At 38.9% G+C, this 27,671-nt stretch overlaps 4 protein-coding genes across 6 annotated transcripts; 3 read left to right on the top strand and 1 right to left on the bottom strand.

The window, feature by feature from the left end:
- Positions 1 to 2,264: 2,264 nt before the first annotated feature.
- ccdc85b (coiled-coil domain containing 85B) lies at positions 2,265 to 6,072 on the top strand. The gene has a single exon (XM_053631374.1). The coding sequence runs from the start codon at positions 3,275 to 3,277 to the stop codon at positions 3,875 to 3,877; it is 603 nt and encodes a 200-aa protein (XP_053487349.1). The 5' UTR covers positions 2,265 to 3,274; the 3' UTR covers positions 3,878 to 6,072.
- Positions 6,073 to 6,208: 136 nt separating this feature from the next.
- On the bottom strand, positions 6,209 to 10,529 carry fosl1a (FOS like 1, AP-1 transcription factor subunit a). Its single transcript, XM_053631373.1, has 4 exons — positions 10,049 to 10,529; positions 9,391 to 9,645; positions 8,413 to 8,520; positions 6,209 to 8,273 (listed from the first exon to the last, which is right to left on the bottom strand). The coding sequence occupies exons 1-4, from the start codon at positions 10,175 to 10,177 to the stop codon at positions 7,704 to 7,706; spliced, it is 1,062 nt and encodes a 353-aa protein (XP_053487348.1). The 5' UTR covers positions 10,178 to 10,529; the 3' UTR covers positions 6,209 to 7,703.
- A 2,364-nt stretch (positions 10,530 to 12,893) lies between these two features.
- On the top strand, positions 12,894 to 21,574 carry yif1a (Yip1 interacting factor homolog A (S. cerevisiae)). 3 transcript variants are annotated; one of them, XM_053630763.1, is made up of 9 exons: positions 12,894 to 13,003; positions 13,385 to 13,425; positions 13,758 to 13,999; positions 14,141 to 14,245; positions 14,504 to 14,582; positions 15,034 to 15,091; positions 15,303 to 15,458; positions 15,595 to 15,688; positions 20,722 to 21,574. In XM_053630763.1, the coding sequence occupies exons 1-9, from the start codon at positions 12,909 to 12,911 to the stop codon at positions 20,878 to 20,880; spliced, it is 1,029 nt and encodes a 342-aa protein (XP_053486738.1). In that variant the 5' UTR covers positions 12,894 to 12,908; the 3' UTR covers positions 20,881 to 21,574. The 3 variants fall into 3 exon arrangements, with proteins under 3 accessions (XP_053486738.1, XP_053486740.1, XP_053486741.1); XM_053630765.1 differs by having other exon boundaries at positions 13,000 to 13,070; XM_053630766.1 differs by lacking the exon at positions 12,894 to 13,003 and adding an exon at positions 13,083 to 13,277.
- A 1,675-nt stretch (positions 21,575 to 23,249) lies between these two features.
- On the top strand, positions 23,250 to 27,539 carry si:ch211-145o7.3 (forkhead box protein N3). The gene is made up of 5 exons (XM_053630762.1): positions 23,250 to 23,675; positions 24,329 to 24,905; positions 25,018 to 25,139; positions 25,367 to 25,422; positions 26,086 to 27,539. Exons 2-5 carry the CDS (start codon positions 24,351 to 24,353, stop codon positions 26,382 to 26,384), a joined length of 1,032 nt encoding a protein of 343 aa, XP_053486737.1. The 5' UTR covers positions 23,250 to 23,675; positions 24,329 to 24,350; the 3' UTR covers positions 26,385 to 27,539.
- Positions 27,540 to 27,671: the final 132 nt, after the last annotated feature.

Raw genomic sequence — 27,671 nt, forward strand, 5'->3', positions numbered from 1 at the left:
CATACCGCTGATCCATCATGCTGAAAGGTTCCAGTTTTGTTTCATCACTCCACAGAACAGAATCCCAAAACTTCTGTGGCTTATTTATATGATTTTGAGCTGACTTTTCTTGTGCTTTTGGGTCAGTAGTGGTGTACGTCTTGGAGCTCTGGCATGGAAACCTTCTGTGTTTAGTACATGCCATACTGTGCTCACTGAAACCTCAGTGCCTGTTGCCACCAAGTCTTGTTGCAGGTCTTTTTCAGTCACTCGAGTGTTTTTCACAACCTGCCTTCTCAGAAATCTGGTTACAGCCATTGATAGCTTCCTTTTTCTGCCTCGTCCAGGTATTTAATACGTTTTCTACCCCTAACCAGTTCAGGTATTTCATGTGTTCCAGCTCAAGCACACCTGGTGCTGTGAAGCCCTTGATTAGTTGCATCAGGTGTGCTTGAGACAACACCTGTTTTGCATATTTGTGCTATTGTGAGGGATTCTATTCAGGGGATTGAATAATTTTGAAACTGGAGAAGTCATTATAAGTTGCATTTTCAGTTGAATTTGGGGAAACCACTTGAAGCATTCATTGTGTTGAACTGTTTAAATTGCTTTCGTTTGATTTGTTCATTGCAAACAGCTGAAAGTCTGTAAATTTTGACAATAAACCTGATTTGCAATGGGGGTTGAATCATTTTGATTGCAACTGTATATGCATTTCTTAGATTCTTCGCACAGAATTCATCAATCAGTTCAGATTCCTGTTTGTCACCCCAATGTCTTAGTTAGAAACTCACCATGCATGTGTTGGTGGCCAGATTACACTGTGATTTCTGCTCAAAGTTATTTCACATATGGCTAGATTACAACAGTATTTACAGTCTAATAATAAATGATTATAATAATAAATGATCGTTGCACCAAAAAATGCTTGATTTTTGCTGCGGCTGTTTTCGAAAGTTGCGATGCAACTTGCAGAGTTTTTTTTGTGCTTTTTTGCAGAAAACTACATGAATTGGCGAAGTCGCAATTGCATGAAATTGTTTTGCACGGTTTATTCACAGTCATGTATGTTGGTAGATACGACCTTTTAGTTGTACTCATGTTTGACGCATGGGAATCGAAGACACCTTTGGCTGAATGCGTGTTGTGATGACGTCACACGATGCATCTTGGCCCAAATCTGCAGAAAATCTGCAGTAATTTTGAAAAACTGCATGGTCCTCTGAATATTGCGGCATTTGCTTGATTTTGCGTTAATTTCTGTGATTGCAGAAAATCTCAAAATTCTGGAGCGACTGGCATTGTTATAATGTTGCCATATAAGGTAAACCAACCTACCACATTCAGTAATAACTTACAATTTATATACAATACAATTTATTTTTTCCATGAGAGTATCATAAAGTTTGCAATATTGGGTTACTACATTAATATAGCCTAATAAAATATATTTTAATTTTTTATCTTTAAGTTCAAATGAATAAAAACTAAATTCTCTTTAAATTCCAAATCCTTCTCACGCTCCCAATTCTCGGTCAACAAGTCAGTCAAAATTTGAGTGTAAATGGTCGGCTGTATGACACCCCTCACTCCAGGGGTTTCACCGGCCTGCTTCCATTCTCCCTCTGGCTACAGCCCCCTTTTCATCCTGGTTAACACCCCACATTGTTATGGATCCACGATAACAATGGTGCTGGAGAGGAGGGCGGAAGGATATGACCACATACCATGGATTAATGTACAAGTGTAGTATTGCAACTCTTTCCCTCACTGTGTATGTGTGTTTGTGCTTTGTCCAGCCTCATTCTTGTAAAACACGTGGAAGGGAAAAAGGAGAGGAAGGTCATGGGACTAACATATGGGTCGAAAGGGGATTGTGAACAAACAGCACATAGTGTTTTTGAGTGCCCTCGGCAGATGATCACAGGATCACATTTCCATTCATTTCTAATGCAAACAATAAGATCTCGCATTCAGGTCACTGAGAAGAGAATGGGAGTTTCGTGAAATGATGATGTCATGTGTGCGGTGGGGTTGCCTCCGATACACATTCTTACGGTAAAAGAAGAGCAAAGGGAAGGAAGGGAGAAGAAGAGGGGGGGAGGGAGCGGGAGATAGAGCGAGAGAGAGAGGGAGAGGAAGGGAGAGGGAGGGAGGGAGAGAGAGAGGAAGGGAGAGAGAGAGAGCGGGAGGGAGGGAGGGAGAGCGAGAGAGAGAGAGAGAGAGAGAGAGAGAGGAAGAGAGAGGATGGGAGAGGGAGGGAGAGAGAGAGAGAGAGAGAGAGAGGGAGGGGAGTGGGTTGACATCAGCAGCCTCCAGAATCATGCTTTCCAAGTGGAGAAAGGGAAGCTCATCCCTGAAGAAACACCTAGAATTTTGCATATTACAGGCCTAACTGGAGAATACAATACACTTATACTGGAAATTATTAAGCAGCTTTATTGCCGGAGGCTTCGGATTATTAGACATCTTTTTATTATTATTGCTGGTAAACCGCAAGCTCCAGCTCCGCGAGCTGCCCTACATTTTATACTCTATTTTCTCTATGCGGTTTTTTTTTTATGTTTACAACGTGTCGAGGAGATATCTTCAGGCGGATGTTTGCTTCATCCATAAAGGCGTAAAAAAAAACATTTTACAGACAGAACATTTCCGGACAGAAAATACGGGAATGAGGTAAAGAGCCGAGGCGAAAAGAAAAGGCAGCGCGGCGGACATTGTGAGCCTGAAAACGGCCGCACACAGAAAGAAGATGCACAATTAATCCAAACATCGTGTTTTCCATGACAGTACTCAGGACCATATCGGCACAGTATGTAACACTGTCTCTATGGTCTTAGCATCTCGTTGTTTACAGCAATCAAAACGACGTTAATATCATCCTCGACCCGTCGAATTGTAAAGAAATAGGGCGGGCAATTTGCCCCGACTTTTTGTTCAGGTAATATTTACCTATAGTAAATATGTTCCACTGTGATTTTGTGCACTAATGTAATCAAGCGATCGCAGGACGTGGAGGAAAAACCACGGCGTTACTTTAAGGCCTAGAAAATAAGTGTGCTTAAAGAGAAACACTAAAAGAGACTGACTGGCATCTAGGATACACGTGCCTCTTAAATATGAGCAGATCAACTCAAAGGCATTGAAATCCCAGCTACACTTCTGTGTTTTCCTGTAATATGCAACATACTGTTTGGGATCACTAACTGCACCAATTTTTTATATATCTATATATCTGGACAATCCAATCTGCAGGTCTACTTTTTTCAGATACCAAAGTAAAAGTTTTGTCGAGATGGGGAGCGATGGTGAAATCCTAAGCCACGACTTGGCAAAGGTGTCTGATGAGGACTTGCTGGCTTGCTCTAAAGAAGAGCTGGTGAGTCGACTGCGGCGAGAGGAGTCAGAGAAGATGTCGGCGCTCATTCAGCGCGGACGCCTAATCAAGGAGGTGAACAAGCAACTTCAGGGACATCTGCTTGAAATCAGGGAGCTCAAAGCCATCAACCAGCGGCTGCAGGAAGAGAACCAGGAGTTGCGTGACTTGTGCTGCTTCCTAGACGATGACAGGCTGAAGGTGAAGAAGCTGGCACGAGAATGGCAGCTATTTGGCCACCATGCCGCCAAAGTGATGCGTGATGACCTGGGCGGCTACCTGAAGAAGCTCTCTGACCTGGAGCGTCTGCAGGATGGTTTGGTCAAGGAGAATCTGGACCTGAAGGAGCTGTGTCTAGTGCTCGAAGAGGAGTGTGTGAGCAGGAGTGATTCAAGCCCAGGGGGATCGACTGAGCTCAACCTGCCATGTATGGTGGCCCGGGACCTCGGGGATGGAAGCTCGAGCACTGGGAGTGTAGGCAGCCCTGACCAGCTCCACCTGGTATGCTCACCTGATGACTGAGCAAGAGTTCAGAGAAAGAGAGAGGATAATAGCCATCATCCCTTTATTCCTCTCAGAGAATGACAGAGAAGGGCCTGAATGAAGTTATATGGGCCAACCCAAAGGAGCAAGGAAGTTTACGATTTTAGTTGTCACCAAACATCTCAACTGCTTATGCGAGACAAATAGATAGGCCACATTAGTCTTTTCTTTGCTTTTTCCTTTAGACTGTTGTTCATTTTACCCCACAATGTAGATAGACTTTATTATTGTGAATGATATTACTTTGCTTTGGAGAACAAGCATGATTGCAATAGTTTTAAGCTTTACTTTAGTTCTGTCATATTGTGTTTATGAAATTTTTGAAAAGAAAGTAGTAGAAGGTCACTGGGATTTCCCCCCACTAATCTCTTATAAAAGTGGTTGTACATAGGAACTAACCGATCAACTGGCTATTTACCACCGATTTTTACTGCACTGAAATATATTTTAAGGGGGTCTCATGTTTTAATGATGCACTAAACAGGGCTGAAACATTTCCCAAATGATTCATGTTTTTAAACTTCATAGAGCCATAAAACGACTTCTTGGAGGTCCTGCACAACAGCACTGAATCATTTTCAAGGGTCTCTCAAGACCTCTGGTTTAAAACGAATTGATTGCCAGTTACTTGGCTGTATGAAGTGTGCACTGAAACCGCACATTCAGAATTAGTACACTTTCTCACGATTATGATGTATTAAAGTTGCTCTAGTAAGATTTGTTACACTAAACCATCTTGTTGACTACTACACTGGACACCAGATGATTTTTTTGCATTGATAAATTTTATTACCTAACTACTCACTGTACCATTTTTTTTGTGTTTTTGATTGTTGATTTTATGGGATTTTACATAGCTACATGCTATATTTACACACTGGCAACTGCAATGGGTACAATGGTGTTTGTGAATTTATAATATTGTATAATTACGTTTAATTATGTTCTTTAGCTTTTACCTATATATTTTGATTTAGATGTACATCAGTATTACTTTAATGCCTTTTCTCCCTGTTTATAACCATAAGAATCTGATTTTGTGGCTTTTTTTGGCTGTAATCTTTGGGCCATGGTTGTTGTCAGTGGGAGAGCTTTAAATACATTTGATTGAGCTTGATTGAGAGATCTGAATGTGTAATAATCTTTCTTGTGTGCTGTGAGCCACCTAGACAAGGAAATTGCATACAGAGTGAAAGTTTTATTGATTTGCCTTTTATTTTAATGGTTTGTTCATTTTGGAGGCCAAAAAGACAGAAGTATGAAGCGTGTTATATTTTTGGGTTACCATTTTCTCTAATGGAGTATACAGAGGGCCTTTGAGAGCATGCACTCACTGAGCCAATAAGCACAAACCCCCTCTTCACTATCTCAATCATACGTGCACCAAGCTTTGAGTAAGGGCCACTCTTTAGATTCAAGAGCTAACAGAAGACTCTGTGTTCAAATCAGGGTCACCATGTTTATTCAGTTTGCCCTGGGTAGTTGCAAATATTGCTCATGTCACCATCATACTTATGCATTCTATCTAACCCTTGTTTCCTCATTTCCTGGGTTATTTATTTCCAATTCTAGGTCTTTTGTCTCAAACAAAGACTCAAACTGAACATGAGAGCGAGACAAGATTTTCTTTCACTGAATGTAGATTAAGGATGGGTCTTTTCTCAGATACCTTATTGGTAACATCACAGATATAAGGCAGAACTGTCATGCCAACTGCATGCAGACATAGTTCAACAGTTTTTAAACATACAATTTTACGTTAGCCCTGTGATTGACTGGTGTTACAGCCAGAAGAATTCCCCTGCCTTTCGCGATTGGCTCCGGATCCACCGCTACCCCGACTAGGATAAAGTGGTTACTGAAGTTGAATGAATGCATTTGAGGTCACTTTTGAAAAAATAATGCAATACACTGGCACTGTTATAAACACTGAAAAAGTTAGGCAATTACTTTGATATAAAAATGTACATTGGCACATATTTATTTGTGAGGGAGTCAGGGAATGCACAAGCTATATAGAGGAATGATAATAAAAACCCACTTGACTTGACTTGACTTGACTATGCTGGCTATCAGGACATCCTAAGAGGAAACAGTGTTGACTCCTCCTTTCCTCCTTCCCCATCCCCTAAGCCTCTTCTGTACTCTGTTTCTGTTTTCAATCAGTGGCTTCTTTTTTATTTAAATGAGTGCATCTGAAATCTAGAAATCTGCATGTCAGCTGAAAAAATAGACCTCTGGAAGAAGCAGCATTGCTGAAAGTGCTTTTGTTTAAGGCACACATTAAAATCAAAAAAAGCTTTGAAATGGTAAAGGGCGCACTTATATAGTGTGTTTATTCAAAGCGCTTTACACTGTGTCTCATTCACACACACACTCACATACCAACGGTAGCAGAGCTGACATGCAAGGTGCTAACTTGATATCGGGAGCAACTTGGGGTTTAGTGTCTTGCCCAACGACATTTCGGCATGTGGAGTCATGTGGGCCGGGAATCGAACCACCAACCCTACAATTAGTGGACAACCCACTCTACCACCTGAGCCACAGCCGCCCCACAGGGTAGTCTACTAGAAACTGGAAACATCTGAGACTGATCAGTGGAAATCATTGCAAGAAAAAAATTACACAAACTAATTTTTTTATTATACTCTTACATGTTGTACAGTATGAAAACCTTTCTTCACTGCTGAGGCTTACAATCTCAGTGACGAAAAATATAAATATAGTTTACTCTGAAAAATAAATACACATCTGCGAAATTGTATGGACCAGCCGTAGTAGTGGATCAAACATGCTGTAATAATGCATACACTGTAGATTTCAATATATTAAGTACTTTATCTTTCTTATATATAACTTTTGAAAAAGACCAAAAAAAAAAAAAAAAAATACACAGCTAGCATGTAATGAAAAGTTGTATTAAGTGCATATTTGTCCAAGACGTTCATCAGTAGAACAATTCAAATGAATCAGTGTAGCTGATTTATTACTAAAATGTTTCAGGCTTGTAATGTTTGTGATCTTCACATAAATCAAAATACCCAAATATTTTAAAATAGACATGATGTAACTAAGTAGCTTAATACACTGTACCATGTAAAAATACATAAAAAGAAATTACATTAGACTTGTAGCTTTGGATTGCATAGAACAAAGTTATAAAATCTGTCAACAATAGTAAAGTAGTGTCCATCCAACACAGTGATAGGCTTACATGTCTATTCATGAGTATGTAGTCAGTTAATGAATATTTCTAATAAGAAAGTTTTTGTATAAAGTATAAGTAAATACTTTTCAATATATAAAAGGTAGTTTATACCGTAGTTCATAGTTATGATTTTCATAAGATATGTTTCAACGTTTGTACTCTTAATAGAATATACTAAATACTGTATTGTGCATTGCAGTACTTCTGATTTGTTCTTAGGTAATACCTGGTGTGAGTGCTAAAGCTAAGCTGCTTAAATCTGGAACCAATTTGAGGGTTTATTGGATTTGTCTCACTAGGGGAACCCTTTAAATGCTGTTTGTAGAACTCAACAACAGAATGATTCTCCATCATAGACCGTTCAAAGTGGAACCACTTTACGAAGCCTAAGAACCTTTAACTGTCCAAGGTTTAAAGAACCCTATTTTCTAAGAGTGTATAAGAAAACACAGTGCTAAAAGGCACAAGTTTGGTACAATCAGTACAATCTTCAGTGTACTCACAAATACACTTGTATTTATCTGACCTAGTATTAAACACACCTGTGAATATTCAGAGCACTTAAGGTTATGGTTAAACATGCGGTAAAACAGATTAAATGGTCAGGATGGTAGGCGAGTTGAGAGATTGATCTGACTGGTCCCCGCTGCTGCTGCTACGCCGATGAGCAATACCACACGGCTCTGGATTTCGGGAGGGCTGGGATGTACCATGCTGAGTCGTGGAGGAGGCAGAAAGGCTCGGTGCTTGTGATGAAGTAGGAGCATTGGTGTCAAGAGAGGTAGTAGGATAGGTGAAGATTAGGCTAGAAGTGAACGGAGTCAGTGAAGGTGTGGAAATGAGTATTGGAGTGTGGAGGGAATCGGACTCTGGATTCATACCGCCAGAAGGAGGTGGAATGATGATTTTTGGCTTTGGTTTCTCCTGTTTGGTGGGAATCTGGCAGTTTCTAGAGGGTCCGGGAAGTTCAGAATCTACTGGCTCAATTTTAATTCCACTCAGGGTAGGAAGAATGGGACTAGAGTCAGAGTCGGAATCTGAGTCCTGGACTTTGCAGATGGGTCTGTGGGCCTCCAAAACAAGTTCAAGCTTCTCTTTTTCCTTCTGTAGCTCAGCAATCTCTTTCTGTAGGCGGGACTTTTTGTCTTCCAACTGGTCAGTCTCCTGCAACAAAGGAGTTTCATGGTACAATTTGGTCTAAGTCAGTGTAAAAAGGCAGGTTTGTATGAGTAGCGTCACTTATGAGTCACTTTAGACAAAAAGCATCTGCCAAATGAATAAGTATCAATGTAGCTCAGCTTACATTTTGAAGTGAGTCGGTCAGTTCACGGCGACGAGTCCTACACTTGGCAGCAGCCAGTTTGTTTCGTTCCCTTCTAATTCTGCGCCTTTCGAGTTCTTCCGATGATAACTAAGGTCAAAACATCAGTAAGGTCAGAAAAATCTTTAACGTATAAACATCTAAACCAAACATGTGGCCTAGATGTTCATATAGGCAGCTCATATAGAGCAAAATGTAATAAACACTTTACACAGGTTCAAACTATGAAAAGGTCACATCACCAACTTGTAATCACCATCACTCAAACTGTAATACTGCCATCTAGGGGACAGGGTCACTTCCATTTGTTGGGTACCACTAGAAGTGGTGTGTAAAAATTACCACTAGTTTACATCAGCATCCTTGCAGTCTGCCTTCTCCCATTTCAGCATTCACTTTTTGTCTAATTTAAATATTCATTTCTTGTTTGATTTCATGTGCCCTTTCTTCCTGCCCCTTATTGTGATGACTCATCTAGACCCCTCACTGACTCAGGTGTGAGTCATATGATTTTGCTCCAATGAGTCACATGATTTCCTGTCTCATTATTTCACTTGTCTCACACCCCAAGACTGAGACAGAGACCGAATTAAACCGTAAATGCAAAGAATGGACACACACACACACACACACACACACACAGAAGGTCAAATGAATATGCCATGCCTTTTCCACACCTTTTTGTGGATCATCAATTCACTTGTACAGCTATTTCATATGCGCACCCATCAGAGTCATGACAGGATATTACACATCGTCTGTTTCTACATTCCTTGTAACTTTCTGCCAGAAACTTCTCCAGATTGGGGGGGGGGGGGGGGTTGTAATGGATCGTAGTCATTTAAGAACAGAGTACCATGAAACTGAGGTCTTTCAGAGACCTTAGCAAAAAGAGATTTATGGCCTTCATGGTTAACCACACTAAAATTCATTCAGAACTGGGAGATAAACAAAACTTACATGTTCATCATTTCTGCGTCTTGTGGATCGTCCTGAGTCCCTGATGATTCCTGGTCGGAAAAGGTGTGATTGGGTGGGATGAGGGTTCACACATGCAAGTCTTGGCGGCAGGGGGTACGGGTGACGAGGAGGATGCTTTGATGGTCCTGGCACTGGAAAAACAGAGGGCTGCACGAGCCACTGTAGGTCTTGGTTTGAAGTTACGGCATTGAGAGTCGGGACAAACTGACTGGATCCCGCCACCGAGTACTTTGGCTAAGGGTTAAAAGAACAGATGAAGCGTTTGTCATTAAAGCATCAAAGCAAAAAAATAAAATAAATAAAACATGGTTTTGTCCAACAAAAGTAATAAAGGCACCAAAATGATTATTATTTTGAAGGTTTATGTAGAAAGAAATACAGATTTTGGAGAACATATGGCTTCTTAAAAGTCCAGTACAAAATACACTCAAATACGCCAAGATATCTCAAATAAGTACTCATTACTATGGTTATATTTTGACTCTTGAATTATGAACCAAGATATTTATTTTGACTTATGAGAGTTCTGTCCAGTGCTATAACACCACTCTATTACTGGACGTGTACTTACTTTATATCTATGATTATGAAGAGATATGCAAAAGAAAAAACACCATCAGCAATGTGACGGACTTACCTCTTGATGCTGGGTCGCACCGGTGCTGGTAGTTTGAGTACCGCTAGCAGAGCTCGACCCAGATGCAGAACTGTTATCAGGGAAGTTCTGATCCGTTCCTCGCCCAAAGTTCCCGAAGTTTCGATACATGTAGGCCGTTTACTTTTCGGAAATCTCAAGAAAACAAACCAGATAAAAATGCGTCTTAGTCCGTGACAGAGTCAAACGTCCGAGCTCGCCTGCGTTGACTAATTTATACTCTGCTGTAGTACGAGATTTCAGAGTTATTTACCCCTGCCTGGTTGCTCGAAAACCGGAGAATACACCTGTGACTTCTCAGGGGTGTACTCAAGCACGAGTTTATATTCGTACTCTTCAGACTATCGACAGTAATTGATTAAAATGAAATTATGGCTTCAAAAAACACGTACGACTTTCCGTTTTAAACCAATATCTCAGAATAATTTGCGATTATACTCGCTTAACTTGATATTGTGTTATGTGCACCCCTCCCAGTTTACAAGAAATGGTGCAGTCTACAAATAGGGTGACGAACGATCACGTGTAAGTTGACGTATATGCCCATATTTAGTTTTTTTCCGGGAATCCCATTATGGTTTTTTTTTTTCCTACACTTTTTGAAGGATTCACCCCTTGGTACTGACAGAAACGTATTTGTGTGTAGTTCAGCACAGTGGTAATAAAATATTTGTTGACTGTTGATAATGTAGTAAGTTTTTAAATCGTTTAAATGTATATTATACTGTATATATTATGTACTGTACATTGTATCAGCTGATGAGTGAAAATGAGAGTAAACCTAAGTACATTCTGGATGAATTAAAGGAGGGAGGGGCAGGAATAGTTAGGCACAGTGAAACAGAAAGTAGAGGGGATGTTTCAACCTAAAGGTGCGAACTTTCAGGATATTTGACAAACAGGAAGTTTATCAATTCCACAGAAGTTATCGTAGACAACGATTTTGGTCAAAGTGAAAAAAAACAAACAAACAAATGATTCAAAGAGTATTGTGTACGGTTTTTTTTTCTTAAATTTTTATTAACGTTGCTTTTAATGCTGTTTGTATCGGTTGGTGTTCATTGGTAATGTGTAGTGTGACCATTTGGTCAGTACGAGATATGAAAATCGACAGCTGCATCTTTCTGCCACTCATTTCCCGACAATCCTGTGACTCATCAGTGAGGTCCTGAATAAAGCTGGTGCCACATAACCCCAACAGGGTTTACTAGCATAAATACCTACTGTTAAAAAAATTAATAAATAAAAATTAATAATAATAATAATAATAATAATAATAATAATAATAAACACAGAAATATCATTTCGGGATGATAATATCATAATTAGTTGTTTTTTTATATATAATATTATATGATCATATTATAGTTTATGTTTTTATAGCTTCTCCTTATTTACAGTTAGCCAGTACTGAGTTTTGGACTCGATTTTATGAGAAAGTTTCATATCTCAGTCTCAACAGCTTTATTTTCAATATAAGCAGACCCAGTGAGAAATTAGGTGATAGGTGCGTGTGACGTCATGCCTGTAAAATGTCTGACTTGGACAAGATTGAGGCAGACCAGCCCAGACCAGAGCATGAAAAAAACCCTGAGACACGCCCAACCACGTGTCTATGTACAGCAGGTACGTGATTTCTTGGTGAGATGGCATGCCCCGACATCCTGGGCTTTATTCTAATGAACACCGCTGACGTTGCTGAGTTTTGGGCGGTGCACAGTGGCACTCCCCTTTACAAAAAAACTCCCAGGTGACAAAACATCAGATTACTCTATTTTAAGCATTTTAAATCTGCATCATTCCGGTTTTACAGTGAATTCGGTTCCAATAAGATCTCGAACCTCTCCCTGTCATCCCCCCTAATAAACTAGATAATGTTTGTGATGTTTTTGAGCAGCGATGTATTTTTTTCTTAACTGTGGCTGAAATTGTTTAATAAAATAACTAAACGGCTTTGGAATGCGTTACATTTTATAAAAATCTATTTAAATACGTCTAAACTCACCAAGACACGACAAATGTAAGAGAGAATTGATTTCCATTTAACATAGCTAGATTTGATGCGTCAGTTCTAACATTAATTACTTTATATAGTCAATTATATCAGGTTAGGGCAATTTCTCACTGAAAATACATAATAACATAATAACACAGACTAATCGCTGTTCTGTGTAATATGTCTCTGGCAAAACTTTCAAAAGTTTCAAGTCCATTAATAAGCTACAATTTAGAAAGACTGACGAGGCTGTGGGACATCCACGATACAAATGGGGTCTTAAATACCGCTAAGCAAACGGTTTGTGCGCATGCGCACTTCAGTTTTGCACATGTATTTCAATGCCTGTTGCATTTTCCGATTATAAAACGCCTATACACAATATCCTACCTATAGTTTTGGGCTGGAAACATTTTCTGAAATAGTCACAGTAATAAAACAGACACAGTAGTACAAAATGTGCGTTATTTTACGGAAACTCCCTACAGTAGGACAGTTTGATAAGGTAGGACAACACGTTTAGAAAACTATTGTCAGAGATGCTGTTAGTGAAAATTAATCACCACCTTCTGTCCAATCAGTTTCCAAAATTTCACAGCACCGGGGTATATGACATTAATATATAATAATGTATATGAAATATAGATAAAAGTATGTACATATAAATATCATTGAGGAAAACTGTTTAAATACTTCGTAAAATAAAATAAATAAAAAATATGTCTGATTTGGTTATTGTTTTCGCCTCACCATTCCTCGTTCTGTCAACATAACGTTCAATGTGACTGACATGCACAGAATCCAATCAACATTCCGAGTTACGTCACTCAATTGGCTATTTGACCAATGAGATTAGACACAGCGCGGCGGTGCCACGCAGGCACAGTTTCATCAGCCAATGACAAAACAGGCGGGGCGGGTTTACGGGTGTCTACGTTGCTGTAAGTACAAGTTAACGCAGGAACTTAGCTGCCTATTTGAAAGTTCTGCTTTTGTTGTAAGATTAAGGTAGCTGAAATTTAATCATGTTTTGACTTTGTCGGTCCATTTGATTTTAAGCTTTGACAGTAGCTTATACTCAGTGTCATCTTCTAAAGTCAGCTTGCTGGCTATCAGTCTGTCTAGCCACCTAGCTAGCACAGTATTTAGGTAGAAATGGGGGAAAAGCTGATCAGTATTAGCTAGCTGGGTGTTTATATTACACACAGGAGTCACGTGAGTTATTGGGTTAATAGGTGTATGCACCTTTATTCTTTATTCTTTATTCTTTTTTTTTTCCTGGTTAGTCTAACTAGATAATCATATTGTCTTCTTGTTTAAAGGAGGAAAACGATGGCCCATCAGCATCACGTTTACCGGGCTAGTAAGTATGAGAACTTTGCAATCAAGCTGCTTAGTTTCCTCAGAATATTGCAGTAGTGTCTGTATGCTATCTAAAATATAATGCCAATACGCCACATTCGACATCAGTTGCCTCATAACAATGTCATGCACGATTTCTAACATTTGCAGTACACTTGATGTTAAGCAAATCAAAATGAAAAGTGAACAATTCTGTTCACATCCCCATAGAGTTTTACTTTCTGTTGCAGTCACACGTTGCCCCCTCTAACCATGTGATTAGTGTTTGTAACGTACGCTTTAAGTCATGGCAGTTTGTATTAAATCTCTGTAATTGTATATTGTCTCGCACAGCAAAACCGAGGGCTCGTGCAGCTCCTCCAGGAGATCCCCTTCTTTTTGAGGACACCAGTTCTGGTGTGCCACCCATGAACAACCAGAACTACTATGAATCTGGTTATAACATAGGGGCCGGAGTATCAGGTGGCCAAGGGACCAGTGGAGCGAACAACCTCTTTGCAGATCCTATGGCCAGTGCAGCGATGATGTACGGTTCCTCACTTGCAAACCAAGGCAAAGAAATAGTAAACAAAGAGGTAAGATGTACTGTATAGATGATGCTTGATATCCATAGCTATCACACGTTGCACTTAGATTTCATTCTTTATCAAACACTTGCATTTTTCTGTTTTTTGATCAAATTTAATTTCATTTTATTTCTGCTTGCTGTGTTACAGATCAGTCGATTTATGTCTGTGAACAAGCTGAAGTATTTCTTCGCAGTTGACAGCAAATATGTCATAAAGAAGCTAATGATTCTCATGTTCCCCTATACGCATCAGGTAACAAGAGGAATCGTTGCATTCAGTGGGCGGATTGTCATTACACGTACTTGCATTGTCGTAACTGTGATGTCATTTTCAGCATCAGTTTAGGAAATTATTTATTAACATAACGTGTTTAATGGATCTGATAGGGAGCGAATTCTAGACAAGCTTTCTCTCGGTTCGTTGTTTATCTCTATAAATGACATGAACTGATGTCTGAACAGGAGTACAGCACTGTAACGCTGTCTCTCTTGTAATCTACTCTATCATCAGGACTGGGAAGTTCGGTACCACAGGGATTCTCCACTCCCACCTCGACATGATGTCAATGCTCCAGATCTCTACATACCTAGTAAATATTCACTGGATTTTCTGGAGTGAACTTGTTTTGACAATCACAGATTTTTTTTTTTAGATCAGTTGGATCAGAAACTATGAGCAGACTGGTCAGACTGAAATTTCACAGAAAAATCTTTGATGTTACTACAATACTTTTGAAAGTTCAGCTATAGAATGTTTTATTTATTTATTTGTTTTTAAACAAAAGCAAAGAACACCTCAACAAAACCTGAGTCTTATTTTATGTGTGATGAGCCCTACTGAATTGACATGGATGAATAGCAACAATGGGATATTACATTGTTATATAAAGTATGACCTTGTTTCATTTAACATTTAGCATATAGCCTATTTGGGCTATATATAAAATAATACTCATTTTGCAAGGTATTTACTGTATGACTTTCTTATTGCTTAGTTTGCTTATCGAAATTATTTGTATGTTGTTTTTGTTTTGTTTTTAGCAATGGCTTTCATCACCTATATTTTGCTGGCAGGAATGGCTTTAGGAATACAGAAACGGTGAGTTCTGAAATGTCACCCACAGAATCGGTGCTAAAAAAAAAGCTTATATGAAGTGCTTATATAAAGATCCTTGGTTGAATAATCCAAATTCACAATATTATATTTATATGTCTGTCTTTTACGTTATTGTTGTGTACACTCCTGAATTCTTCATCATTTTCATTATGTCTGTACACAATCTAACTTGTTTGCATTTCTTTGTTGCTAGGTTCAGCCCAGAGGTCCTAGGTTTGTGTGCAAGCACTGCTCTGGTTTGGGTCATCATTGAGGTTCTTGTAATGTTGCTGAGTCTGTACCTGCTCACGGTGCACACAGATCTTTCAACCTTCGACCTTGTGGCCTACAGTGGATACAAATATGTTGGGTAGGTTTTTCCCCCTCCTCCCATCTGGTCATAATGACCTCATCCTAAATTCCGTAATCGTGTCATTGCTATTTTCATTCATTTTCCATTACACAGTTATACACAAAAAAGTTGATTAGTTTTGTTTTTGTTTCAGAATGATCTTCACAGTTCTGTGTGGACTTATCTTTGGCAGTGATGGCTACTTTGTTGCTCTTGCCTGGTGCTCTTGTGCCCTCATGTTTTTCATTGTGAGTACTGGGAGAGATTCAGAAGTTCATATATAATGTTTTTAAATGGGATTCACATACACCAAAAGCTTGTGGCTAAAAGCTTGTGACTAATAGCTAAAAGCTTGTGGAAACCTGACCATGACACGCATACATTCTTTTTGAAAATCCCATTGTAGATTTAGTTGACCCCTTTCCTGTTGTAATAACCTCCACTCTTCTGGGAAGGATTTCCACTAGATTTTGGAGCAAGGCTGTGGGGATTTGCTCATTCAGCCACAAGATTAGTGAGGTCAGGCATGGATGTTGATCGAGAAGACCTGGGGTGCAGTCAGCATTCCAGTTCATCTCAAAGGTGTTCAGTGGGGTTGAGGTCAGGGCTTTGTGCAGGTCACTTGAGGTCTTCCACGCCAACCTTGACAAACCATGTCTTCATGGATTTTGTGTTGTGGCATTGTCATGCTGGGACAAGTTTGGCGTCTTAGTTCCAGTGAAGGGAAATCTTAATGCTACAGCATTCAAGAACATTCTATACAATCGTGTGCCTCCAGTTTTCTGGCCACAGCTTGGGGAAGGCTCCGATAGATTGTGCTTAATGTATGTCCAGTGAGTAGGTTTTCATTAACACATGAGTCTTGAGAAACGTTTAACATGCTCCAAAATTAAAATGTATATTCCATACCATACAGATGATATTAAAAGGTAAGAAAAACAATAATGAAAAATGACATTTATTCTTCATTCCCCCTTTTTGATTAATTAAATGTGTAGTAAGTAAAAAAAAATGAGTATATATTGATTGCATATGGATAAATGTGATTATATATTAGGACATGATGAATCAGTAATATGAGGTGATTAACATATGACAAAGATTGAATTTAGTATATATAAGAATGGATTCAATTAACCAATTAAATGATCATTGATGTCAAGTTTAGATTAAATGAATGACCAAAAATTATTAAATGATTGCCGAGATTACAGAGCTTGTTGGTGAGGCTGAGAATATGTTCTCCTTGTGTGTTTTAATGAAAGATGTTTTTACATTCACAAACCGATCTATAACACACTACATGAAAGGTAATATTTGAAAAACCATAATAGCTGCATTTTAAGCTTAAGATTTGTATTATGCATGCAGTATAATATCCACCCAAAACTTGCTTGAAAACTTTTTGATTTTACTTCACGTCAAAGGTTACTTTGATAGAGCCTCAGGCATTAAATGTTCCACAGCTGGAAAAGAGGAGGATTGGTGTCTTATCTCAGTCACGTACGTGCTTTTGTTGTTTCCTGTCAAAGAACACTCAGTGGATCTTTCTTATATCCTGCAGACTATGCCACTTGATGGATTATGAAGTAATTTTCTGGTTTTCTTCTTAAGAAAGATGCAAGCAGGCACAAACTTGGAGAAAATTAATGGTTTTATTGAAGGTTAATGTACATACACAGGTGTTATCCTTTCAAGGTTTAGTCCTCAACTACTTACATACTAAAAACAAACCTTACTAAGATCTTATCTAAGCTTCTAACTCGGGGTCAGCTAAATAAAACTGTCTCTTAGGTCCTGGCAAACACATTCCTCTGCTCAATATAAGCCCAGTGAGGAGGTTTTCATTAACACACAAGTCTTGAGAAATGTTTAACATGCTCCAGTAAGTATGAAATTTAAAATTGAAATTCCATATCATACTGACATCAAGGAAACACTATAACGAAAAATTACAATTATTCTTCACTGGTCACATGGGTGTGATTGTCAGGTCTTCACAAACTTTTGGCTATATAGTGTAGCTTGACTTGCCATTATGCAACCCAAATCAGAGGTCTGTTGTTTATGTTTTAATTTATTTATTCATTTTCATATGATTCATATTCATGTGATTCATTTACATGTGATTCATTTTCATGTGATTCATTTACCTTTTCTCTTCTCTCCTCCCTTCCCTTTCCCAAATATTTAATTGAGAAGAAGATGAAAGAACCCCCCCCCCCCCCCCCCCCATCATGGCTACTCAATAACTGCTGCTGGTTATATAAATATTATAAAACCCAAGAACAGGCACAAAAATTTAAGTGAGAAGTGTCTGTAACTCCATAAAATATACAATAAAGGGATGCCATTTATAAATAAATAAATAAATAATATAAATTAGGAGCGTATACAATACCTGTCTTTGCATTAGAGTACCAGCAACTATAATATATCTACCATTCGCATCAGCGATAACGTTAGTGGACGAAAACTGTAAACCTTTTGTCAATTAAAATAGCGACCCCTCCTACTTTCAAATTAAAGTTTGAGTGGAAGACTTTTCAAATATGTAAAAACCTTAGATCTCTTGACTGGATTACCTCTGACGTTCCAACAAATAAATCTTAAAGGCGTGCCTGTCCCAGCTGGAGTGGGACCCCCCCCCCCCTCCCCTCCAACACATCCAAAGTCTCCATAAAACAAAGGGAGACAGCAGTGTTTCCCACCAAGAGTTGTCCACAATGTGAAAATAACTCAAAGAGTAAGCCGAACTAACCAACTAAATTACCTAAACAAAAAAAAATTCCAGTAAGAGAAAAGGCCCCTACTGACTTCAAATCTGATAAATAGTCTGCGCACTTTAACAAATATAATGTCCTTACCTTTTAAAGACTTGTAACAAATAATATAACACAGTGTAGCACGTAAAGATGAGGAAACAACACTAATAAAATGAAATAAACTCTAACCCAGTCAGAGCATCAAAACAGAAGTAAATTTAAGAGGAGTGAGTCCACAAAATCTAGACGAAGTAATGCACCGACAATATCTTCAATAAGAATCCGAATTCTGTAGAGCTGGAAGGCCGAGTGCAAAAAAAGAATAAAAGTGGAAAAAAAAACTCCACTATATAGGTGATGCAGTTCACCCCGATATCAAGAGTTTAACGTAGTCTCCTGCTTCCTCCCCTGAAATAAAGTCCTTCTGGACACCGTTATATGTAATGTGAAGCCGAGCTGGGTGAAGTATTCCATAGCGAGCTCCCTCAATACCACGAAGTTGACGCCGAATCTCGTTAAACGCGGCCCAGGCCCGGGCTGTCTTGGCTGTGTAGTCAGGGAAAACGGAGATGGTCAAATCCCTCGTTTTAATCCGCTGGATCTCTCTCGCACGGTGTAAAATATCAACACAGTCACTGTGATAGTGGAATCTGCACACAATAGCTCGTGGTCGTTCACCAGGCTTGGGCTTCGGCTGAAGGGTCCGGTGGGACCGGTCCAGAACCGGCTCCTTCTCCAGACCAAACGCTTCTTTTAACAAGGCCGCCACAGCAGCAGTTGTACAGGTGTCAGGGCCCTCTGGAACTCCGACTATCCTAATGTTATTGCGCCAAGACCTCGACTCCAAATCCTCACATATTGTCTAATTGAGTCACGGTCGCAGTGAGAGACTCGATAGTAGTCTTCATATGAACTATGTCATCGGTGCACCAGAGAGCGCGTGCTCCATTTCCCCAACAGTACCTTTCAGTCTTGATATGGTAGCATCGGTAGCGACTTTATCACCAGCCAGCTGTGTCTTCACGGCCTGCAGGTCAAGCTGGATAGTAGACAGCGCATCCCTGAACATTGCCTGAACTTTTTAAAAATATCGGCAATGTCCTTCCTCAGTGAAGGAGTGCGGCGAAGCCAGGGTCACAGCTCGGGGACGCGGATTCAGGGGGAGAAGGGGACTCGCTCACGGCGCGCACACTAGGTCTCGGTCGTGTCTGAATGCTACCACGGGTTTTCGTGTTCTTTCCAGACATCTTAACGTGCCACAAAGTTAAAAGTGCAAATAAGGAAACAAAGTAGAATAACTCAAAATATATTATATGACCAAAAAGCGCTAATTAATTACAATTTTAATCGAAATCAGCAGGAGCCTCCAACTTCGCGTCTTACTCCATCAAACACCGAATTCGAATCAGAGGTCTGTTGTTTAGCTTGTTAATGCTTGATTTCTCACTAACTAAACAAGTTGTAATGTTAAAACCTTAATAATTCTTATATATCTACAAATAAATTAGTAATACTTGTTTAAATGTTTACCGACAATACTTTTTCTTAACATAAGTTATAATTGGGGAAACCATAGTCATCGAACATCCGAAACCGCATACTTACCTACTATATAGAAGGTGAAATACATGTATTTTGTCTAATATATAGTAGGTAAGTATGTGGTTTGGGACACAGCCCATGGCTTCAAGCAGTCGTCTATTTGCACGTATTGCATGACAAATAATGAACTGCACTTGAAGCTTTCAGAAAATTAAACACCCAAAACTGTATACGGTACCATAACGAAGACGAACTGTATACATGACATTCTAGAGGGAACGTCGGACAACGTGGCACGAGGACGTAATGACGTGTGCCGTTCGAGCTATGTTCTATAACGTAAAACGGGAACATGAAAGGAATATTCTAAAAGTGACTCAAGTAAACACCTTAATCACAATATCGTCTTATTCAGAATAAAGCCAATAATTAGATTATTGCTGTCCATGTAAACTTAGTCGGTGTCCTCCCTTTTTTCAATGAATACAAAACTTTTTTATTGTTAAATAAAACAAATAAGTAGCTAAATACTTCAAGCATGGTTTCATTTAATATCTCCTGAAATCAGAAATCACTAGTTAGAGGTGCGCAATGCTGACCTGTTGGGAATCAGGAGGTGAATTGCTGTTGTGTGAGCATTAATAAAGTTGAATGTTATATTATACTTATAGCCCAGTACTCTATGAACTTGGACACTACAAATGTATAACACGGAAGAACAGTTAACATTCATTTAGTTTTATTATGCTTTATTTAACCTGATGCATGAGTTTAGACAGACATTTCCAACTAGATGTGCTAGACTGTACCTGAGACAAAAAAAAAAGATTTTCTTTCATCTTTTTCAAAGATGTCCATTTTAGACCCACTGATAACAGTTAATTCTAACTTTCTGTAAAGTTCATGACAGAATTGTAAAATTTGAATTGAATGTCATTTATGCACTTGTTTTACATTATTGTAATTGTCTTCAGGTCCGCTCTCTCAAAATGAAGATCCTTTCTTCGCTGTCTTCAGACGCGCTGGGTGCCGGAGCAAGTGCGAAACCCCGCCTCCGCTTGTACATCACTGTGGCTTCTGCTGTCTTTCAGCCAATCATTATCTACTGGCTGACTGCTCATTTGGTCAGATGACCAGGTGTAAAGGTTCACAAGGAGGAAAAGAACTTTTAAAACAGTACAAAAAGCAGTGTCCGTTGTAAATCCCATGACTCCATAGTTTTCTTTGTCATTTCAACTGGAAATATGGCCTGCCAATAATAATTACATTTTGCCTGACTTTGAGAACATACCATGGGATTATTATCGTTTGAAAAAGTGATTGCCCAGACTTTTGTTTTCGGGTTTTACATTTTAAGTATTATTGAAATTGTTGGGGTTTTTTTCTGACTTGAGTGACTGACTCAGTCATAGGGAAGAAAAGATCTTGTGACAGTTTCAAAATAATCACCTCTCTTTTAAGTTTAATTATCCAGTTTGTCCCGTGTTCCTTATGCCCAGCGTGATTTTGTGTGGTATATTATAATAGTGCTAAACACACTCTCTGCTGAGCCAATGTGCCCTTATTTTCTATTTGTCTGTGCATGAAAAACAGTGTTTTTTCTTAGCGTAAAATAAATGGGCAGTTAAATTTTAATTAGGTTTGTTGATAATTTACTGTTTTTAGGGTATTGCACACTCCACACCATACAAGGTCGAGCTCTAAAGAAGAAGAACAGAAGAGATTGCATCATGAATATATTTATGTATTTGATCTCGATCTAAACTCATTCCTAAAAAAAACATCCAACAAAATACTATGTATTAAAACACCTTCCCTTTGTATTTATCTATGTATGTTATGTAGATTTTCTTGAAAAATCTGCATTTTAAGGATCTTCCATGGCTCCTTTCTAAACTTCATACTGCATCCTAAATTGGAGTATGTCAAAATAGTGCAATTCTGATGGTGTCATATTTTGATTGCATGGCTATGTATAAAACTAATGTATGTAATCTAAAACGCATATAACTAACATCATTTAGGCATACTGCTTAGTATGGTAGTATGCATATTTGGATCTAGTCTGTGTCCCCTATTAAGCTAAAGAACCTTTGAAACAATCTTTTAAAACCCCTGAAGTTCACTAAATACTAAGTACTAAGTAGTATTCTACAAAATGTGTACACCAGTCATTTATTTATATATATATATATTTAACATGGCTATGTCAAAAAATAGGGATGGTCAAAATGACAAAAACGTCATAATCACGATTCCTGAAGACATGTATAGTATACAGATATCATGATATACAGGTTTGCTAAGAAACTTCCAGCAAAAAAAAAAAGTGAAAATTGAAAAGTTTAATGATAATTTTATTTTATTTCTGTGGAAAATGAATCAATGTTACATGGTCATTTTGCCCAGCTCTATCTGAAACCGCATACTACTCTACTAATTAGTACAAACATGGTGTGCTACAATCAGTAGTATGCCACTTTGTTATTAAACCCATTTTATCGGCTCAGTCTATTGCATTCTGTATGTGCAATTTCAGAATTTAACCCCACTCTATCCCACTGACAAAGTGTAACATGATGCTATTTCTGAACTATTCTCAGTGCAGCAATTACACTGACATGAACAGTGTTGCTAAGATTTTTAAGGTCAGTGCTGGGTTTAAAGGGATACTGATAGTAATCTAGGCAGCCCTGTGGTCATGAAATGAACGGCGATGGGTTGCATAATGATTAACACGAATTTCAAATAGAGAAGGGAGCTGTGGTCTCTATCTGTATACTTACAAGGAATGTACACCATGTTTAACTGATACATTAATACCAGCACAACACCCACCGAAACGCCATTACCATGTCTGTTACTGATAGGTTTAGAATGATCCACAACTAAATGACTTCTGATTAGTAGTGGTCCTATCCACATTCCATCCTGTTCCATTCATGGATAAAGTAGAGGAAGGTGGACATACTGTGCATTGCAGCAGATGGGTAGCAGACAGTAATTGTATACTACACCTGTAAAGTGCACCTATATGATAGGTGAACTTGATGAAATAGCCAATGAATGTGTCTTATCATGCTATTTAGTAATGTAGTACACTTTCAGAAAAATAAGAAAAGTGTAGTGCACACTATATGAATTAGCTCTGATTTCCCTGGCTACTTCTTTTGAAAGATATTTGTCTAGTGCGCATCTGTTTGAAAGATATTTGACTCGTGCACATCTGTGTGAAAGATATTTGACTCATGCACATCTGTGTGAAAGATATTTGACTCGTGCATATCTGTGTGAAAGATATTTGTCTCGTGCACACCTGTTTGAAAGATATATGTCTAGTGCACATCTGTTTCAAAGATATTTGACTTGTGCACATCTGTGTGAAAGATATTTGACTCGTGCACATCTGTGTGAAAGATATTTGACTCGTGCACATCTGTGTGAAAGATATTTGTCTCATGCACACCTGTTTGAAAGATATTTGACTCGTGCACATCTGTGTGAAAGATATTTGACTTGTGCGCACCTGTTTGAAAGATATTTGACTCGTGCACATCTATGTGAAAGATATTTGACTCGTGCACATCTTTGTGAAAGATATTTGACTCGTGCACATCTGTGGGAAAGATATTTGACTCGTGCACATCTGTGTGAAAGACAGCTGTACTTGTGTCCACTCTCGCTAAATAGCTACGTGTCTCTTTAAGGATGGTCTCGCGCTTGAGGCGCGCCGGCTGCAAAGCGTCTTTTTTGTATCCTAGGAAACATGGGAAAGGAGAGAACGGGGACAGGACAAGTGAGGGGTTATATTTGATGAGTGGCTGTTCTTTTGGTCCAATTTGAGCAATATTCCTACTTTTGTTACCCCTCAACTTTAACAGATTAGACGCAAAGCATCGTAAATCCGAAGTGTAAATTAGTCCGTGAGGTAAGTTTCTCCTGCATGTCGCTATTTATTCCTCACATGAAAGGCTCATGAGTGCATAATTGTTCGCACCGTAACTTAATATTCTAGCGCCATTTTGCCAGGTAAAGTACATGTGCCATGTGGGTTCACTATTGTAAGTAGCTAGGTAGGGTGGTGTAATAGACGCGTTTAAAATATTTCTTCCATGTTATTTATTTATTGACTTATTAATTATTTGTAATATTATGACTCCCCTCCCCCGCATTTCTCTCCAGTAGACTGCACTTGGAAGTGTGTGTGCGAGTGAGAGAGAGAGAGAGAGACTGACTTTCTTGGCTTACTAGTTTGCTCAATTATTTACCAACTTGCAGACTTGGACCCAAAGAATAGTTTTTCTACAGGACTGCCAGACCTTTCACTTTTTACTCATGAATTCTATATCATCTAACGTTGAGATTTTTTTTTTTTGGACCTATACAGTACATCCCATCCATCCATCCATCAATTTTTTTCAGAAACGCTTATCCTCCTATAGTCTACAGTACAGTGCGATCTAGAAGAAAAATTTCAAACTGCAGTATTAATGCTAATTAATGCTATTTGTAATTCACCTTTTGTTACTTTATAGGTATCATTGTACGAGTTGAATGGCTGTTTCTTTTGTGTCCTTACAGACCGGAATCTGAATGTCTGTACATGTGCCCTGGAGCTGGGAGTCAGATGGAGAACCACACACACACACTGCCATCCCTTTCTCCTATCCATTCCCCCACAAACAGCTCTAAAGCACTTTCCCTTTCTCCATCTCTTCCCCAGCATTCTGCTACAGTACCTGCCTCACTCCCGCTCTCTCCAGCTTCTCTGCCCCAGTCCTCTCCTTCTCACCTCCTTAAGTCACACTGCCTCAGTCCCTCAACTCCATCAGATCAGGATGACTTGACCTGCCTCAACTGGCTGCATCAGAGAAACATACTGCCTTTGTCCAAAATGCCTCCGCTGTCTCAGTATGAATCGGCCCCTATCTCAAGTCTACCATCTTCCCCGGCCAAGCCTCCATACTCTTTCAGCAGTCTCATCTTCATGGCTATCGAAGACTCGCCAGACAAAAGGCTTCCTGTAAGAGGGATCTATGAGTGGATAGTCAACAACTTCCCCTACTACAGGACAGCCCCAAGTGGCTGGAGAAATTCAGTGCGACACAACCTGTCCCTGAGCAAGAGCTTTCGCAGGATGCAGAGGGACAAGAGTCAAGTGTGTCTCTCTCGCTCACTTTAGATTTAGTTCACAAAATTTGGATGTTGTGCTCATGCTGTGGATCAGTACTTTAGTGTGTTAACGATAAAATCTGTGCTTTTAATTATAGTCCATTGGAAAGGGGTCACTGTGGTGTGTTTGCTCAGAACATCGACCGGCTCTTTTAGAGGTACTCAAGAAAACTCATTACTGCCACAGCAACAACAGCAGTTTGCTGAATAATCCTGTTTTGTGAGTATATGTTTTGTTGCTTTTTTTTTATTTTTTTTATTTTTTTTTTTTTAACTATACACAGATGTATTCTTCAAATCATTTGATACTGCATGTAAAATAAGGTTTCTATTGATGGAGGAAGTAAATAACTTTTGGATTTTAATAGTTTTATTAAATTATGAAATAATAATTTCATAAATTGGGTTATGCCACTGTTAAATCTTTTTTTTTTTTTTTTGGAGCAGGTTGGAGGCAGCTGATCACGGCCAGACCGTTATGTGTGACACTATGGAAATTTCAGGTTAAGAGTTTTTATTTGTAATGGTAAAAAAAACAAAAAAAACAACATGTAGTAACATGACAAAACAACATAAAATAATTAGGTTCTCTTGCAATGTACCTGTGGGTGGGGTTGTGAAATTTCCCGGAACAGCTAAATGTTTCCCCAAGTATGTAGTAAATGGTAAATGGCACACTTATATAGCGCTTTTATCCAAAGCGCTTTACACTGTGTCTCATTCACCCATTCACTCACACAGTCACACACCAATGGTAGCAGAGCTGCCATGCAAGGCACTAACTTAGTACTGTCTTCTACTTCTTGCAAAGATCCGTGTTTTGTGTGCTGTTGTTATGACAACATCCTGAAATTACCCTGGCAACCTATAGGGCTCTTTATATGCGTCTTTTTGGCTCAGGAATCTTGGAAAGGGATTTTTAAGCCTAGGTTTGTGTTTACATTCTACTTTTGGCGAGGCATTGGCTAGACAGATGTTACAGTTTGGTGTGTAGCTTTTCTCAGTTATATATCTTCATTCAGGCTTGACTTTAACATATGGGAGCAAAAGTAAAAATGAATAGACACTGTATAGTAAATTGGAAAGCTTATGTAAATTAAAGCTTTATGTATTATTGTTATGTATTTTTCCCATGTATAAGTCACCTATTCTGTTCTCTATCACAGACTTGGATTTAAATAACCCAACTCTGTCCTCAAATGCACCATGTTCTTTGATCCCTGAGCATGAGGAGCTGGTAGCCATACAGTCTGTAGAGCTTACAGAAGAGGCCGAGTCGGAGAAAGACCCACTGGCAGACAGCGGCTACATCGAATTCCACTATTATCAATGTGAACAGTATCAGTATCTGGTGCTGCCTGGGAACAGCGACTTGGACTTGGAAACGGTTGAGATCCTCCAACTTGACGCAGAAGCACAGGAAGCTGCAGGATCGCTGCTCGATTTAGCAGGAGGAAGCCACTGATACTCTTGATAGAAATTAATGGATAAGGCCATACAGGTTGTGTAGGCAGCATGTACTGTACATTTTCAGGAATGAAAATTTCAGGCAAAAATTGTGCTGGAAAGAGGTTAAGGCTGTGTATGAACAGCTTTCATGTATTGCAGTTTTCTGACTCAAGATTCAAAAATGAAAGCACACACCACTATTAAAACAAAACAATATTGTGGTTGATCAAGACATTTATCAGACAGCACTTTTTGCAGCCAGAGAAGACATAAACTTTGAAGACAAAGTTTATTAATATATCCACTGGGTTGCAGGGTTTATTAGGTACAGCCCTCCTTGTTGCTTCACTTAGTACTAGCTAACCCTATCATAAAGTTCACTGAGTAACTGGCGCAGTGGAAATTGCTGACCAGAGATTATTTGGGAGATGGACCCAACACAACACAACTGCCATAACTGCTGTACTAAAATTAAAAATTGTCTGAATAATATATGATTAGTAATGGTCCTAAAATGGTTCTTTTTCCATTAATGAATGCGATAGACTTCAAGTGACTAACTGATTGCCATGGGTTGCCATCAGTTATTGGACTTGCATGGTGGTTGTAACTAATGAACTAACAAATCAGTTCAATTGTAAGTATAAGAATGAACCTCCTTGTTTTCTAATGATATAAATGATATATTACAGTTAATAATGGTATAGTGATATTAAAGGAAAAACTGCCAGTAACTCAGCTTTTTGATTAGGATGTTTTAGACTATTTTTTTCCACCTCTTTTGATTATTAACATTATAATGTCAACGTGTTCTTAGTGCACCGTATTTTATTCTGTTAATTTGGTTAAATTGTTTAGTGGTGTGATTAGCAGCTTGAACCAAAATGCCTCCAGATGTTGTTTATATGTAAAGGCACTTGATAATAAACTTCTGCAGTGATTACTTTTGCTTTGCCGTGTATAATGGATTCAGCTCTGTATTTGAAATGAAAATGTGGTCTGTCCATGCTCTAGCTTGTTTCACCAATGCTTGGCATTTTGTTCCTCAAATGACTCACTGCTGAAAATGTGCGAGACAGACACTCCCCAAATGGCGGGCAGTACTTTATGTATCAAAGCCTGTACCCACCCACATTAGTTTTTCTGACAAAATAACAATCGAATTAACCCCCTAAACCCTCCTGGTCAAACTGAAGGAAAGTATTATCAGGTTCTTCATGTGCTATGTTGAGCAAGACAACATAGCGTCGTTATATTAAAGTGCATCCCGGGAGCTGTAGTTTTTATTGTCGTCATTTCCGCG

The sequence above is a fragment of the Ictalurus furcatus genome, chromosome 8, assembly GCF_023375685.1.
Source record: "Ictalurus furcatus strain D&B chromosome 8, Billie_1.0, whole genome shotgun sequence".
In the NCBI taxonomy this organism is placed as follows: Eukaryota; Metazoa; Chordata; class Actinopteri; order Siluriformes; family Ictaluridae; genus Ictalurus; species Ictalurus furcatus.